The 18,965-nt window shown below is 39.2% G+C and overlaps 1 protein-coding gene across 1 annotated transcript in view; it reads right to left on the bottom strand.

The window, feature by feature from the left end:
* NSMCE2 (NSE2 SUMO ligase component of SMC5/6 complex) overlaps positions 1-18,965 on the bottom strand; it is a 130,200-nt gene that overhangs the window by 110,900 nt on the left and 335 nt on the right. The window contains exon 2 of the mRNA XM_031591216.2: positions 15,022-15,169. Coding sequence (XP_031447076.2) covers positions 15,022-15,154 — 133 coding nt within the window. The 5' untranslated portion in view covers positions 15,155-15,169. The remainder of the gene's footprint in view (positions 1-15,021; positions 15,170-18,965) is intronic.

The following is an 18,965-nucleotide window of genomic DNA, read 5'->3' as shown; positions in this document are numbered from 1 at the left end:
ATCCAGCACTGCCTTACTTCAGCTCAGTTTGTGCCCATAGTTACCATACAAAAGAAGTCAAAATTCAAGCTAAGCGTCCACAACCAACTGCAACAGTGTCACGCAGACACAAATGAATGCTCTTCCAGCACTAAAATTTTAACATTATTGACCTAAAGTGAAACAGCTGGGGGAGGAGAAATGCCAAAATGTCTGCTTTTTAAATGTCAAATATTTTGATTAGAGACTTTCAAACATGACTATTTTTTTCCCCTGAGCCCACACAGTCTCCCATTGTAAGTTCTTCTGCTTCAACAACCCTGGCACTACTGAGTTGAGAAGCAAGATAAGTTTATCAGTGGTCCCAGACACTGCAAGAGTGGACACTGCAGTTACCCAGCAGGGACCGGCCTTACCCCAGCTGCAGCAGCAATCAGTGCAAGGTGGAAAAGCGACTCAGTTGTATGCTCAAAATATTTAGAAAAAATTGGCTGGCAGGCTACACCGTTATGGACAGTGTGGTAATGTATCTTTCCACAGAGCTGATGCTGGTCTGCACACACACTGGAAGAAACAAGAGATAAATCAGTTTCATAATCTACAGCTATAAGTAGAAGGGTTTGTTTTAAATATCAGAAACACCGATCTGTTAGAATTTCAAAAACGACTATTTCTTGGGAAGGTTGATAGAAATAGAAACCAGTACCCTCTCCAAAGCTAACTGTTACGTCGATAGATTCACATGCTTTGGGTATTTTCTTGTTTCTGTAGATAACAGGACACCAACGAGGTTGGACTACAGAAGCCTAGAACACCAGTGTCTCACATAAGCAAAGGTCAAGAGATGTTCCCAACACCACCCAGTTCAGCATGCGTCACACACTGATACAGTACCCTTGAAGCGCCAACCATGCGGCAACATCAAAGCTCGGGCTTTGAGAGTCTCAACATGACTTGAACAAGAAAGAAAAAGAAACCACCAAGAAACAACCCACAATCTAATCTTCTTACATAGAAAAGGCAAAGGCAAAGTACAGTCACAAATTCTATGCGTAATGAAAACCAGCAATTCATTTTGCCTCTAGCAGGCTTCCTTTGCATTAAACCTCTTCTGTGAATCTCTTCTGGCAGATCTCCCTTTTCTGGCATGAATCACAGGTATGTGGCATTCATTCTGTTGTTTGCATACTGGTTAGTGACAAAGCAAAATCCTTCCATTGCTAGAATTTCATTTTTCACCAACTTCATACAAGAATTTCTCCTGCTATGAGGACCTGCTGCTTTGTTAGCAGAAGGAAAGTGCACACCTCTGTGCAAAAAAGAACAATGCAATTCTGTACTGCCCAGATCTCTAGCACAGGCACAATGATTTTGAAACAGGAATTTGTTTTATGCAGATCATGATCTCTTGGCATTTTTTTTTTTTTTTAAGTAACCCCGTTAGTTGATAGAGAAAAGAAATGACTTTGTAGAGTCTAGTGGCATTTAAAGGGGTGTGGTTTGGGTGGTTTTTTTTTTCCTTTGTTTTGTTTTTAATAGGAATATAAATTGAGACTGACTGTGGAAATGTTCAGTAATCAGATACAGGAAGGCTCCCTCTGTTCAGTACTTAAACAGAATTGGAAAACTATCACATAGCTATGAGACATTGTGCTTACAAAATAATGAAATCCAGAACCGTATCACTATCCTTGAGATTTGTGTGGCTGAAATGCATTAGTTCTAAGAAGTTCCACTCACCCTTATATTAATAAACTTTTGAATTTTAATTTGGTCTTCTATGAAAGTGACTGGGCCAAACCTGTGCACTGAAGTAGGTATGTTCAGTGAAAGAGAAGTTTTCATTTTTAAACAACAGATTACCTTGAGACACTGGGGCAGACTGTACACCTCCGATAAAGAACAGATGAATCTAAGAACACTGAAGAAATACAGAATTTGAATGAGTGATGGCATACCTAATTCACTCAAAAAGCAGCTGTGAATTAGATCCACACCCACAAGTAATAAACTTTAAAGAAAAACTCTTGTAGAAATGTCACATTAATCTACCCATATAGAAAAAGTCTACTCACCCACTGCTTACTAAGATGATTAGTAAGGAAATCACAAGTTAAGCTTTATTCATCTGCTTAAAAAAATAGGAAAGAGTTTACAAGGTTGATTTAACTCACAAGATATTATTGTCACTTGACATTTACATGCAATGTATAATTCCATTCCCACTTACAGTCTGGGGAAAGCCTGTTAAAATACTTCCTTAATGTGTGAACACTTCTTTGAGTTGTGTTCTTTTTATCTGCCACCTTCTCCTTATGCCAGCTGGCTCCTTTTGTTAAGCCTTTTTTAATAAGAAAGTTCATTATATGTAATTTATGGAGCAGTTTGAGATTGTCACTTTCTATTGAATGCTATAGCACATACTGTTGCAGAAAACTATAGCATTTGTTGATAGTGTCAGAAAATCAACATGATTCACACATGTATATATCCTCACTAAGTCCAATTTGGACTGATAAAAAGACAAATGTGTCTTCTCATTCAAGAGCTGAATGGACATGGTCCTGGGCACCCTGCTCTGGGCATCTCTGCTTGAGCAGGGGTTGACCCAGAGGACCTCCAGAAGTCCTTTCCAACTCAGCCATTCTGTGATTCATTTGCAGCTACATGAACCTGTTCTCCTACAGTTTATATGCCAGACTACTTTTCCTATTTTGCAAAAGCGTAAGAGCTTTGTGGAAACTACAGAAGTTTCTTATATGAGAAACTTCATGAGGAAAGCATTTCAAAATCTTTTGTCATTTAGAGCACAATGAACGTACTGTCCTGCTTAAACCTGCTGTGGCTTTCTCATTTCTTACCTCTCTTGTCTTTCATGATACATTTCTCTATACTGCCTGCTCTTCCCCTCTTCCTCTACAACTAGTTTCCCCATCTCTGCTCTTTTTTACTAGCCTGCTTTAGATTCCTTCACTAACAAGTGATATCTTCCTGGTTATTGCAATCCTTGGGGTCACCTCCTACTTTCTCACATCCTCCTGTATAATGGTTTATGGCCTTTTTCTTACTGGCATGATTGGAATAAAGGTCCATTAATACACACAAAAACCTGAACCAGCAACAAAAGTAAGACATAAGCTCACTTGTCATGAATACTAACTGCTGTGTACTGCACAGTTTGGGAACTAACCTGACACAAATGCTGGCTAAAATAGCATCTGGGTCAACAGCGTGAATGACAGCAGACTATCTGGCTATTGCTGTGTGTCCTGCACAGCAAGTTGTGCTTTACAATGCCCACGATGAATGACAGATGTTTGTTCAATGCTTGAAGGAGAAGTACAGGGATTGTTCCCTGTACAAATTTGCTGACAACTCTGCAGATGTGTTCTTATCTTTATATGGCACATGCTGTATAATTTAGGGTCTTTCTAGATCAACAAGACTAAATCCTACTAATTGCATTTTTCTTCAATAAGCTCTTTTGGTATTTAAAAGAAAGAGCAACACAGATTACTCAGAGGCTGGAAAGCATAACTTACATCCAGACTGACTAAAACAGCTTAACGTGGCTAGTTTCAGTAAGTGATGCTAAAGGTGTCTTGCTCATGACCTACCACAACCATCCTGAAGATTTCCTAACATAATGGGCTCTGGTAAGCAAACAAAGCTATCGTTCAGTGGGTGAAAACTGAAACAAAGATAATGTAGAATTACAAGTTTCTCTGTCAACTAGAGTTCAACAACATATGCAGAGATAAGATAGATTGTCTTTCACTTCAGCTGACTTCTTCCTGGGCCATGGGCTTCAGTGGTTGTTTTTTTGTTGGTTTTTTTTTTTCCTTAAGCAGTTTCAGTAGCATATTCTTGAATCAGTGAGTTATTTTGTCTTTTCACATTGTATTATTTATTAACCCACTAATAAAAAGTCAGGCTATCCACTCACATACATGTCTGAAGGACCCACTCAAAAAACTCATCTAAGTGCAAATCTTCACTTAATCTTCTATGCATGTTTCAGAGATGCAAAAGTTTTTTGTTTTTTTTTTTTTAGTGAGAACTATTGGTGATAGGTGGATGGTTAGACTGGATGATCTTGTAGGTTTTTTCCAACCTTGGTGTTTCTGTGATTCTGTGGATATTGAAAATATGACAATTCTCATTTGCTAAATCTCAAAAAACAAATGACATCTTTGCTAGGCTGTTGGCTTCTGCTTCCTTTTTCCCCTTGCAAACATAATTTTTTGGTGGCTACTTAACTCTTACCTTTCCCAACCATCTACTCCCATCACACACAACTGAAATTCCAGATTCTTGCAACATTATTTTCACAAGCATACAAGACACAAGAAACAACAGAAGGGAATATCTACACAGGAGTATGCTATATTCAAATATTAATACATCTCAAAACACTCCTGACATCTCCTTTCAAAAAGAGAAACTGATGCCTGGTGAACTTGAATGATACGCCCAAGGCCACACAGTGGCAACGCCAGTCTGAGAGCACAGTTGTTCCTAGCCTTAAGGCCTCAGCAAAATCAGATTTGGACCATCACAGTTGTTTGGCCTCTTTCATACAGTGCTACTATGAGCTCCTTGTTCTTCTTGAGAGAAATGAAAACACAAGAAGGAAAACAAAAAATCTATCACAATTACCATAAAAAATATTCTAAACCTACAGTTCAGGAAAATAATTTCTGCCTGTCCTACAAAGGTTGACATTTTTCAGATGGGCTTTCACTGACAACAATCGTAAGAAAAATGCAAGTCTTGTGTGTGATTCTGACTGGATGAAGCACACATTCCCATTTAAATTCTTCAAGTTTAATCAGTGCATATTATAATCATTCTTCACTAGAATGTCAGTATGCTGTATAACACTGTATATTGGAAATATGTCATAGAACCTGGATTTGAGTCAGAGTGAAATTTTAAGTTTTCTTTTATAAATTATTTTTATCTGAAAGTATTAAAAAACCTCCTAGTTAATTCTACCTGCACTGATAGAAAAATTATTTCTGAATATCAGAAAAGCAAGGCTATAAAACACAGGCACGAGTCATTGAATTCTTGAAGAGATGAGCAAAATGAAAAGAAAGGTAAATAAAAAAGAAAAACAGAGTTTAGTGCCCATGGACTCTTGGTAGGGGATCAGGATGATGGTTTCAGAATGCTCATATCTATGTCAGAGTCTCCTTAGTGCTTTGACCAAACACTAAGAACACATGAGCACCTTTCAAGTAAAAGCAAGCACATCAGCTTACTTTTAACTTAGATAAACCTTTCCCTAGTGAAAGAATTAAGAAAAATATATATATAATTTATTTATTTACTTAATCCTGCTGAATGTTGACAACCACACATATATTATGTGTTTAAACTTCCATGGGTTCTTCCTCCCTGCCTAGTTAATTAGGCAGACAATTAGATCACTAAAAATAAAATTCTGATCTATTCAAACTGATAAAAATTGAAGCTTTCAGAGTGGGTTTTTCAAAGCCCACACTATTTTCTATATATACTGTATGCCTCTACATTTAAACAGAATCTAGCTGTATTTTCTTATTGCCATATTTTTGTGGCAGAAATATGATGATAAGAAAATGACAGATTAATATACTACAGAGAATATTTTCATACAGTAAATTATTCAGATAAAATATTCCTCTCTGGCTTTTGTTCAAAGAGGTTGATTTATCTTTGTGCTAAGGAGCCCACACAAGACCTCTGCAGTATTTCATAGTATTTTGAAGCTGAAAAAGACCATAAGGATCATCTATTCTGATCTCATGCATAGCAGAGGCCAAAGAACCTCACCCAGCAATTTCAAGCATATAACTTACAGCCGTAAGCTCGCTCATTCTCTCAAGGTTAACATCACTGGTGGGCAGAGGGCCTGCAAAAAGGTCTATACAGCATTTAAATCCCACTTATGATCTATCATGCAAACTCCTAAAAATTTATGGGGTCTAAGACACAGAGAAATTTATAGTGACTATGGGTACATGAGGTAACCAACCAGGTAACTCCAAACTCATTGTGACCTTTGGGGGAGACAATTACTCACTTTGTTAGGAAATTCATATGAAAAAGGTACAAATATACATATATACATGCACATGTATGTACCTGAAAACAGACACCATGAGAAAACCACCTGCTGAAACCCGAGAATTAAAAATTGTGGTTTTCTGACAAAAACAAGACTGTCCCAAGCAGGACCTTCTCAAGTGCAAGCTGCCAGTGTAACGCAGCTCCACAGGAATGCACTGAGGACAGTTACCCAGCTAGCTTTAAATTGAGATTGGATTTCACTCTGAACAGTGCTCACCAGTTCAACCACAGCATACCAGCTTCAGGCAAGAATAATTGGATGAAATGCAAAGATCTGTGCTATGTAGGAAGTCAGACTGGTAGTTCACGTTGGTCTCAAACAGCTTTAAAAATCTATGATCTGATAGTACTAATTCTCTCTCTCCACCTTAACCTTCATCCTCCATTTATATTTTATTATTACCAAACGCAAGAGCGTGATGATACAGCACCAACACCTCTGAACCCACTGAAGGAATGAGGTCCTGCAGAGCTGCTGCTGACCACAGCAGGTGAATGAGTAACGGGAAGGGCTCAGGAAAGCCTTTGCTGCCACCTACTGGGATTCTTTTTCCTTCGAGAAAAAGTTGAGAGACAAAGATAGGTGGATGCATTCAGTTCCTAGAGTACAGAACAGGCAAAAAGAGGTAATGAGACAGGAGCACACTGCTTGACACAGCCACCTTCCCCTCACTGCACTGCATTCTTTTTACAGTCAAAATTTCAGTCAGGAAATAATAACAAGCCTGTATATTTCTTCCCACCCTGTAATACGGTCAGGGTGAATTTAGGGTAAATATAAAACAGCTCAAATCTCCCATTACAAGTCAGATTTTTCCAGATTTTGGAACAAGGTGTATTTCCAAATTCACACTTTTCACACAGCTTTTCTGAAGAACAGCTTCCAGAACCAAACTGTATTCTAGCAATGGGCTCATCAGCCTGCTCAGCACCTTCTGCTGGAAGTCAGTTTTCCATTGCAATTACTGAGGCACAAAAGTAAGTTTAAAAAAAAAAAAAAAGAAGAACCTATATTCTCTTCTCAGAATATTGGCATTGATTGAAGAGCATAATGCATAAAATGTATTTTTTTTTTTATCTTACTATACAAAAACCCAGCCAGTCCTTTCAGTTTCCAAATAATAGAATTGCTTGAAGAAGAAATACTTCAATATGTGACACCATTTAACTTCAAGAAAACACACGTATCTTCCTTACTGCTAGTTGAAAGGTTATGTACATACAAAACAATCCACAAATGTAACATAGGACACATTTCCTAAAGGATGAATTTCAAGAGGAAGATTTGGAGGAAAGAAAAACTGCACAGTATTCTTGAGAAAGGGAATCTGAAGCATTTTATCTCAAATACCCCAAAAATACAATTATACCTTAAACAACAGGAAAAAAAAAACCTTCCCAAGAGGAAAACAGTCAACTCAGTGTCCACACTGTTCTTGCTCCCAATTAGTACCACAGACACTGGTGTAGCAATGAAGCAGACCCGTTAACAAACAGCTTCTGGAAGATAAATGTGCAGGGTCAGAAACTTCCCCAAGGAATAACGGGGAATTCTTACAGCTTCCAACAAAGCCTCTGGTAGAGGCTCGCACTGAAGGTTGCTCAACTTAATGGATCATGAGTCTCCATTTTCTACCATACTTTCTCACAGAGCTAGAAAAGTTTTTTTCTAAGCAATTGTCAGTGAAAAGCCATTAATCTCCAGCATGGACTTTGACAGACTGCAGCTGCGATCTCCACGAAGAAAAAAACATCCCACAGCCCTTCCTCGGAATTTACTCTAGCCTAAAGACAAAGTAAATTCTGACAGACTGAGGCACACTCTTGGGGATTTCAAATCCAGGTAAGATTGCTGCTCTGCATCCATAAAGATGTAATGGACTGTTCCTGCAGAGTACATAAAACTGTTTGTTATTTCCTTCCCAGGAGTATCTTAACAGATGTATGTGCATGTATGGCAGTTTGCAAGAGAAAAACAAGACCTGAGTCCTCATGCACAGTCCCTAGAACACAGAGTTTTGTCCATTGTAAGGCCACAGGCAGACAGCAGTCTGACAAAAGCACAATTCATATGCAAAGGTAGGATGTAGGAGAAAACACCATATCACAGCTTATCTTCCCAGGCCAAGGACAGGTAGGGTAACAAGTCAAAGTTTAGTCTGCTCATTTCCTCATTCAGCAGACCTTCATGTCAACCTTCTAATCAAGCAGATTGCAAAGTGCCATTCTAGTCAATAAACTGTAGCCTTTTCTAAGGACACGTACCTTGGTTTCCTTATTTTTATGAATTATCTCTATCACCATGGAAACTAACAGAGCATGAGAATTTTAGGAGCACAAATTTCAGTGGGATCACTTCTGAATCCCAGCACGATCACATCACGGTCACTTCATACACAAGAACTTCTCCAGTGTTAAGATTCATGTTATGACACAGCAGGAGTCACTGCATGTGAATTTTCAATGGAAAACAAGCTAGGAAAAAAAAAAGGACAAAGGAAACAGCTGAACCAAACTGTTATCTAATTAAAAACAGGCAGGCATTCCATCTTTATTACGGAATTTGCACCATTCCAAGAAGAAGTTTCAGGTCTAAGACAGAGAAATCTCCACAGAAATGATCCCTGCTCTCAGTGATGAACGAACTTCTGATCTTCAGGTCTTTCTGTTACAGGATGCTGCAACATCTTTAGCAAGACACTGCATGTAAAAATAGTGCATGTTCCATAGAACTTTATGAATCAACTACCTATTAAGAGGCAGCCAATAATTTCACAATGCTAGGCTGACCTGTACGTCTGTATTCTCTACGTTTCTTCCTGCACCAACAAGGGTCAGCAACGTTTGGAATGATTCCTGTTTAATTCCACTTGAAGACAGCAACAAAAGAAACTGAAGTGCTGTAGGAAATCACACAGATCTAAACCCACATTTAAAAGATCCTACGTTACCAACTACCTTCAGACTGGTATTTAACAGGATCAAGATACAAGTAGATCCCAAGCTGCCTGGTGAACAGAAAGCAGTCAGTAAAAGGAGGCCATCTCACACTAAAGTACAGAGACAGCAAAGGGAAACAGGGAAATGGGACGAGCAGCCAGGACTGAGGGAAGCTGTTCTGGCAGAGGGAGCCGGTTATGCAATAGGAAATAGAGCAGACAAGCAGGAAGGAAGAGCCAGAGCTGCAAAGGGCTAACTTAACCCAGGGCACATGCCACAACAAACTATCACTAACACTCTGGAAGTCCCACAGGGCTGCCCTGTACAGAGCAGCAAGCAGAAAAATCCTTCAGAGTGTGGAGAAAGAGAGCAGAGGGGATGGGGGTGAGGAGCTCTCACGTAAATGCTGACGTTGCGACAGGAAGATCACTGCTGTGTTAGACAGATGGCAGGCAGCCATATGAGCAGCTGGCCATGACATTTTAAAGCAGGTTTTTGAGTGAAAAAAGAAGTAGCACATTTTTTTCCTGCTATGCAAATTAGAGTTCAGGTGGAATAACTGCTTTGCATCCATTTATTCTACAGTCCAGGGTCTCAGCATTTCACAGTGGGAATGCAATGTGTAGTTGGAAGAAAGTTCTAGGCATTAAGGAACTACCTTGCTGTCTACTTGAAAACCCATTCGTGTAATTAGGCAAAATCCTATGTGCTAATGCTTTAAAATGCTTTTCAGACACTTTATGCTTATCTATATTTATCATCTTGTCCATAGTTAGCATGCTCTCCTGTCCCTCCAATTATTTCCCAATTTGTTTTGGCCATCCCTTTCAGCTCCACATGGCTTTGGCTCCAGACCAAAGACAAAAGTAATTACCCCTCAATTATCCGTTTAAATAGCCAAATGCTGGGCAGGAAGCCAGGAGATGATGATGAATTAGTCGTCTTTCTTCTGATACCTACAACTCTGTGTACTTCATAGTCCCATATTAGTGAGAAAGTTCTCCTGCTTTCAAAGAGACAGATAAAACACCATCCTCAGCACACTGGCAGAATTCACATCCGAATTCTCCAAGCAGAAGTGGGAATGCATGTCTGTCTTTGTGATGGCACATTCATATCATGATCAGCACATCACACAATAGATATGGCATGTTATACCAAATTAAAAAAAAAAAAAAAAAAAAAAACAGAAAAAGACTTACATCTTTATATTTCCTTATATCCAATATGGATGCCCTTTCTGCCTCTAGAGAAGATTCTGAGTTTAGGTAAAGACAGTTCAGCCATTTACAGAAGTGAAGCGAGCAGTGCAAATAGCTGTTCTTTGTGTTAATAGAAGGCTCTTTTTTCAATCAAATACAGACAGCTCAAACAACAGACTGAGGTTAAATTTTAAAATATATGAATTACAGAACTTAGATGATTTTGTTATAAATCAGCTGCAAATGCAAATAATACCACCTTCAAATTCCCAAAGGATACGAGAATGTGCTTAAGCTTTAAAATACGCAGATCACTCTGAAATTTGGAGGCTCACTCAAGAATTTAGATGTAATCCTTCCTTCAGTGTTTTGCTGGACTGGACCACAGAACAACCAAAAGTATTTTGAGTACAGAGAGCACACACTTAAACCAAGTCTGTGCAGCCTGTTTCACTGCTTATATGGCCTTTTATGAAGTAACTTTTTAATACATTTGCATATCACAATGTTATTTTTGAAAAAAAAAGGAGAAAAATATGATCTTTAGACAATATAAATGGTTAAATGGACAGAAATCACCTTAAACTTACGACAAGCAAATGTCAAGACAATTGTATAAATGAGATGACTGAAACTGCTTAGAAACTTGGGGTATTAAATCCCTCCAATATTCCTGTGGAATGGGTAAACATTGTTTTTATTAGGATTATTATTTTGCATAAAGAAGTAAAATTAATGCATCCCAGTATGCAGAGGATTAGATTAACAGGTACATTCTGTCCCACATTTCAAAATGTAGAAACATGATGAAACGCTACAAATCTTTATCTCTTCAAAGTCATTTCAGCTGTTATTTCTATCAGTTAAACTGATTCCCTCACTTTTCTAGATTTCTCACACTGATATTTTTTGCAGCTTTTATTACATCTTTGAGACTAAGTTCAACTACAGCAACATAGCATCAATATGTACGCTGGCTTGCAGCCATGCCACCTTCATCCAGTAACAGATAAAATTCATTTCAAAAGGACTGAAGTGAGTCAGTAGGAAGGAAGATGGCAGCTTCCTTAAGGGAAATATGATGTTAAGAGAAAAGATAATTTCATTTCAATAGGTGGAATTCTCCAAAGGAAATTTCTATTCAAATGTAAACCCAGTGCCTGATTTTGTCCTTTCAAAGCACTTTCAAAACTTTCAAAGCACATGTCAACATAAAGGCATGAAAAATCTAATGTATTTATCCACAAGTAAGCAGTTTTAATCTGATGTCCCTGACATCCAACTCAAAACTCCTTTCTGTATTTTCTAGTTGTTTTTTTCTGCTCTTTTAAATTAGCTGGAGGAAAGCTTTCTCCCTTCTGGATTATTAAGCAGTTTCAATGTTTCTACATAGCAGTCTTTATTCACCCAAAAGATTTTCATTTCAACAGTGGCAGAGTAATCCCTGTAACTACTGTTTACCTCCCGAATAGCTGAGAGGCTTTGCTCGTGCTTGCAAAGCATCTGAGATCCTCTGAAGAAAGGTTACTGTAGGTTACAAGGCTATTATAAATCACGGAATATCCTGAGTCAATTCTTGCCTCCAAGTTGGCACCTCTTCCTATCAGCAACCCTTTGGGCTTCATGACCTAAGAAGCAGATTTACTCTTTGTTCCACCTAACACTACCACCATCTGTTTAAATAGCTTAAGTTCACAATTGTTCTGAGAGGTTTATAGCTTCCATAACCATTGTAAGAAGAAATCTTTGTTCTCTGGATGGTTTAACTGGAGAGGGCTTGAGGCTACTCAAGGATCACGGCCAAATCAACAGAGAGGTAAAGGAAAGAATTTCTTTTCAGTGCTTTTTGAAATTTTTATGGCAGTGCTGCTTACTTCCTATCTTCGCCTGCCCCCTAGTGAGCTTTGATTTTCACTCCACCTGAACAGTCATGAGGCTGCTTTATAACTTACACGCATACAGATGTATTGAAACACCAAATTTTTCTTTCTACATTCTTCGTTATGCTTTCTTACTAAGCATGTCAGAAAGTAAATAACATTCTCCAGCCCCACAGTGTTAAAATGCAGTAAGCTACTTTTACTTAACAGGGAAAAACACCATTAAAATTGGCATAAGATATAAACACTTAAAATATGTCCGATCAAATTTATGCTTGTTAATTTATATTTTTTCTTTATGTTATTTTTTATTTTAGAGCTCTGAAGGGTCTTTCATGAATCATCCTTCAATTTTTTTTTTTTTGGGGGGGGGAAATTTATTGTGTTTGCTGCTTACAAATCATCTCAAATACAACACCAGAGCAAATCCACTACTATAACCTAGGAGAGAAAAGAGATCCAGTTAGACTTTAAAAAACAAAACAAAACAACCTAATTTACTAGCTGGTGCACTTATGGGAGGTCCCTTCATTAAACACTGGCCAGTCCAGCAAACATTACTGTGTGTTATTTAGTAAGTATGCTTACCAGTAAATGATTCCAGAATCAGGCTCTTAAGGGATAATAGCAATTAAGAGAAGAAACAGACAGCACTTACTGCACAAAGTTTGCATGCCTTCACATGTAAATCCAACTTCTCTCATGTCCTTCCTAAGACAATTTTAGCCCAGTGCTACTCCCAAAAAGTGGCTATGGAAGGTGAAGTTCCAAAGGAACAAGATACATTCACAGCAGCAATGCTTCTAAAATAAAACAATAATCACAACAGAATTCCTTGCTACTACAGAGCCTAGCAATGAAACCTGCCAGAAGCTGGAAATTAAACCGCAAACAGGACAGGAACAAGAATGCAGAAATATATTATCAAAAGCTGTTTCAAAATTAAATGAATACTTTGCCTCAAAATAAGAAGGTTAAGCAGGATAGGAGGGTTACAATTTTATGGAGATAGAACTTGTTACATGTTCTATCTCCATAAAAGATGTTAATTAGCTGGACATTAGAGCTTAACAGCCAAGTTTAGCAGACCAGATGATGCTAACTCAACCACCCCCCCACCCCAAAAAAAAAAAAAATCCGAAATAGCACAGTGTGTATTTACTAAAAGTATGTCATATCGCAGCAACTTTGTGTATTTCCTGATGGCACTGTATAAACAAAAGGAAATGAAGCAAAAGAGGAGGAGATGAGGATGACCTTCACAAAGTCAAGGGAGTGAAAATCAAACCTTGTAAAAGAGAAGTGAGGGAGCTTTGCTTATTTGCTTGTTCCATGTTCACATGCACATAAATCAGCTAAGAAAAGGAGTGAAGATCACAATTACTGTAAGTGAAAAATTAACATCATAATACCAGACCATGTTTAAACTATACGGTCTTTAAACTTCAAATACAAGTCTATAATAGCTTTACCCTAGAGAATGGGATGGACTGTGTTCAACAACATCAAAATGTTACAAGGACTTATTTTATAACCCGAGAACTTCATAATCCTAGATTCTACAGGATGGTTTCCCTGCTAAAATAAAATTAATGTTATGATCTAGAAGCTGTTTTCCAGTCGCACGATATAATTCAACAGTAACAATGACCATACTAATTGCATCAAGAGTAATTTTACCTCTAGACAATATATTAAGTAAAGCCCTTTTGGTTCCTGAATGAAGTGGGCAACATAACTTCAAGGCTGTAACTGAGGACTCATACGTGAGAAGTGCACGACAGAGAAAGTCAATGAAATTTACTGGGAGTATAATGCACAGACCTTCAGAGCAAACCTGCACTGTGAAGCTTACGTTGCCCTTCACCCCTCCAAATGTGAATGCAATGGATACTGAAGCTTATGGCAAAGTAGGAGAGAAGGTGGCTGCACAAGCAGAGATACAGAACTGGCTATACCCGTTTTACTACAAAGGGAATTCCCAGCTGACTGTTAAGACAAGTTTCCATTCGGAAACAGCACAATTGTCTCTGACAGCAATATGGATAAAAAGGTAAGAGGAGAGAGAACTATCACACTAGACAAAGAAGCATTCATTTTGACTGTACATAAACCTTGGTTCAGTTGAAAGCAAGATTTTAATGAATGACTATTGTTTTCTTTGAGGACTCTCACCCTATATTCATGATTAAAGGTTTTTCAGTTTGGGAGCTTTAAAGTTTTACCTTTTATTTCCCCTTTCTCCCCAGTGAAGACATTATCATTAATCTGAGGAGAGAAACAGGAGGTATTCAAAGACAATACTGGTCTTTGAAAAGTAGCTTTGCACTGCATCTGCTACTGTGAAATAGCAATGATAAGACCGTTAGAAGAGATGAGAGATTTAAGGTACTCCAGTTTGTACATGTCCAAATTGAAGCACCCTTGAAGAGCCTGTTTCTCAACAGGGAAACAGACAGCATTTTAAAAAGTCGCATCCCTTAACAAGTATCTCAAGCTCTGCACTCAGAATTATTAGCATTTTTAAAGTCTTGCCCTGAACATTAAATAAAACACACACAAGGAGGTAGTATGAGAAAGAAAAGTCATTTTATTCACCCTAAGAGGTCTTCTACATCTTGTTCAGCAATATTGAAGTTTTTTACAAAGTAGTAGGATAACGAGCATTGGAATGTAATTAGTCTTGGGTGTTACAAAAGCTGGGACAACATTTGCTTGGTATTTCTATTTTCATTGAATTTGTTATTGAAGACAATTAGGTGACTGGAATGAAAACACTCTGTAAAACCAGAAGAGCAACAGATCCCACAGTGAGACAGATGATTATAAATAAATCAAAGTATGCAGGCCCAGGATTAATTCAGGATGCATTATAAAAGAATATACTCAGAGGAATTACTTACTGAAATTTTCCACCAGGTCAAGGGCAACGTGGGTAGCAATATCCATTCCAGTATTTATGTAAGATTGGCAGTTTTTCAGAGATGAGAGAGTGGAATTCACAGAGCTGAATGAGATTCTTGTACCCCTCTGCATCTTGGAATTGTTACTCTAGAAATAAGAGAAAACATTTTGAATACAGTTTACACCCAAAAAACTTTAGGGAGAAAACCGAACTGCAGATAGCTAACCATTAAGCACTGCTAAAAGGATCACTAAAACATCAGAGAGCAGGGATGAATCATAGAATGGCCTGGGTTGAAAAGGACCACAATGATCACCTGGTTTCAACCCCCCTGCTATGTGCAGGGTCGCCAACCACCAGACCAGGCTGCCCAGAGCCACATCCAGCCTGGCCTTGAATGCCTCCAGGGATGGGGCATCCACAACTTCCTTGGGCAACCTGTTCCAGTGAGTCACCACCCTCTGTGTGAAAAACTTCCTCCTAATATCTAACCTAAATCTCCCCTGTCTCAGTTTTAAACCATCCCCCCTTGCCCTAAGTGTAAGTGGTACTTCAATTCACCAGAAGTTTTTTATTCCCTTCTTATTCAATGTTAAGCTCAGCTACACCACAAAAAGCAACTTGCAGTTGTCACCTGCTTATTTCTATTGCAAAACCTCATAGATGACGTTAGCTTGAAAGTTACTGCTCAATTTCAGATCCAAAAAAAGTAATGTGCCCAAAAGTCTGCCTGTATTCTAGACACATTATCAGCTAGGCTAACAAGAACTGTGACTTCTCACATCAAATTCAGCCTCTCCAACTACAAGCCTGTTACAACAGCTATTGCTTGAAAAAATAAATAACGGGCACCTGCTCTAACAATGTGTTTAACAGTAAATCATCTTGCATAATTTTTAAATAAAGTCGACCTAACTAATGATGCCTCTTTCCCCAAAGTTGTCAGAAGCAATGTTCCACTGGCACAGCGTTGGGTCACAGAAGAATCATGTTTGTCTTTCTTACCACTGTCCTCTCTGATACAGACCCACAACCTGAGATTAACTGTTTCTCCTCTGTTATTAACACAACTTTCAAGTGGGTTTGCTTACACTATCCCTGTCTGCACTGTTCACATCAGCTGGTGGTTTCGTCCCAAACATTTCAGCTTCTGCTCTTTCTTCTCTGTGCTTTACCATAACTTGCTTGGACAACAAGTAGGTATTCTAAGAAACAAGGATTTTGTGTGTAGAGTTTTATACTTTATGTTCCAGGAGATAAGAAATTCTGCTAGGCTTCAAACGCAGAATTATTTATAAAAGCAAGTCTTGTACAGACAGAAATACTCCATTAGTTTATGTAAATAGTAACTAGGATTTTCAACAGTTACACCGAGATCATACTGGGGAGCAGGGAGAGAAAAGAATCCACAACCAAAATTGATTTATAATAGAAATTTTATCAAAATGGTACACAAAATGACAAGAGGATGAGCTGCTGTATCAACAATAGCCTTTGAAAGACCAAAATCCAACAGAAATATGCAAAATGTCAAAATGGAAAGGACAAAGCTTTGCCCTAGCTTTTCATAGTTGCATCTCCCTCTAGTACTTACCCTGAGATTCCATAACTAACTCTTGCACTCATCCTAACATGAACAACATTGCCATGTTCCTCATGATCATGCAAATTATAAGACCTGAACACCTGCTGTCACACTGTCTTCTCTTCTAATGTTTTCTTTTGCATCATTTTCTTTTTTTCTGCTTCAAAAATGTGCTTGGCTACTCAAGCCTATCGTTTATGACCCTGTTTTTAGGTCGTGGGTACACAATAACTTTTAATTAATACTGATAGTTCACATTCAACACACCTTGAACTTCACATTACATATGAACTGCTTTCCCCTCTCTCCCTTCTAAACAAGCATCTTGCCAGACAGGAGGCAGGCGGCTTTAACCCTTGCTCCAGCTGGCTCAGCTCATGTTCTCCCTGTCAAAAGACAGCAATCGTTTTCTTCAGAGATCTGTAGAGACTGTCAAATTGACAGCAGGAGACATGCAAAAAGTCCCTTACAGACCTCTTTGAAAGTTAAAACAGAAATGCTCGTAATATTTAATGATGAATGCTTTAAGCTGTTATGGTTAACTTTTTTTTTTTTTAAAAAGTAGTTGTTTGCCATCATACTGAAACTGTTTGTAAGAACCCCTATGATCCAAACTTTATACGCAGTTAAATAGCCCCACAAAATCATGTTAGCAGTTTTATCCTTCTGGGCACATTTAGTGCCTCAGAGTTAACGGCAAGAATCTAATTCACTTCCCAAATGTGGTAAATCTCACTAATTGAGCAAACTTGCTGTTCTTCTGGGAAATTTCACAGACAAACCCTGAAATACAAGAATCTGAAAATAAAGAAAAACACAAAAAACAAACAAACAAAAAAACAACAAAGAAGAAGTGAAAAATTAAACAGGCCTCTTCATTCTCTTCATATTTATGGAAGCACTGACCAAACTATATGGGAGCTGCAGCTGTCATTTACACTGCTAGATCATACCACTGCATCATAGAATAGTTTGGGTTGGAAGAGACCCTAAGGATCATCAAGTTCCAACCCCCTGCCACAGGCAGGGCCACCAACCTCCATCCTCCATATCTGGCACTAGGTCAGGTTGCTGAGAGCTTCATCCAACCTGGTTCTTGAACACCTCCAGGGCTGAAGCATCCACAGTCTCTCTGGGCAGCCTGTGCCAGCACCTCATCACTCCAACTGCAAAGAACTTCCCTGACATCCAATCTAAACCTTCCCGTTTGAGCTTAAAACCATTCCCCCTTTTCCTATCTCTATCTACCCGAGTAAGAAGTTGATTCCCCTCCTGTTTATAATCCCCTTTTAAATACAGGAAGGCAACGAGGTCTCCTTGCAGCCTTCTGTTCTCCAGGCTGAACAAGCCCAGCTCCTTCAGCCTGTCTTCACAGGGTAGGTATAATCCAGATCACAGAATGACTAGGGTTGGAAGGGACCTCAAGGATCATGAATCTCCAACCCCCCTGCCACATGCAGGGCCACCAACCTTCTCATTTAATGCTAGACCAGGCTGCCCAGGGCCCCATTTAACCTGGCCTTGAACACCTCCAGGGACGGGGCATCCACAACCTCTCTGGGCAGCCTGTTCCAGCACCTCACCACTCTCTCTGTAAAGAACTTCCCCTGATATCCAACCTAAATCTTTCTTCTCTCAACTTAAAACCATTTCCCTTTGTCCTGCTGTTATCTACCCTTTCAAAGAGTTGATTCCCATCCCCTCTGTAGGCTCCCTTTAGGTACTGAAAGGCTGCAATGAGGTCACCCCGCAGCCTTCTTTTCTCCAGGCTGAACAAGCCCAGCTCCCTCAGCCTGTCCTCATAGGGGAGGTGCTTCGGTACCCTGATCATCTTCATAGCCCTCCTCTGGACCCAACAGCTCCCTGTCTTTTTGTACTGGGAGCTCCACACTTGGACGCAGTACTCCAGATGGGGCCTCACAGGAGCAGAGTAGAGGGGAACAGATCAGATTGCTAAGCAGAAACCTGAAGTTACATCTCATATTCTGTGACTTAACATGTGAGCAAATGACCCAATTTCCCTGTGTTTCAACCTCCCAAACCAGCAGCAGAGACAAAGATGAATATCCCAGGCGCTTTTCAACAGTGCCCACTGACACGGCACGGGGAAACAGGGACAAACTGGAACGCAGCAAGTTTCATAAGAACACACACGCAGAAAAACTTTGTTAGTGTGAGGTGACAGAGCACTGGCACAGGCTGCCCAGAGGGGTTGTGGAGTCTCCTTTTGCGGACACGCTGAAAACCCATCAGGATGTTTCGCTGTGCAAGCTCCTGTATGAGCCTGCTTTAGCAGGGGCTGGACTGGACGGTCTTTCCACCCCTACAACCCCGTGAGCGCCGACCTCCAGCGGCAG

The sequence above is a fragment of the Phasianus colchicus genome, chromosome 3, assembly GCF_987193195.1.
Source record: "Phasianus colchicus chromosome 3, bPhaCol1.hap1.1, whole genome shotgun sequence".
NCBI classification, from domain to species: domain Eukaryota; kingdom Metazoa; phylum Chordata; class Aves; order Galliformes; family Phasianidae; genus Phasianus; species Phasianus colchicus.
This window is presented reverse-complemented; position numbering and strand designations above follow the sequence as displayed.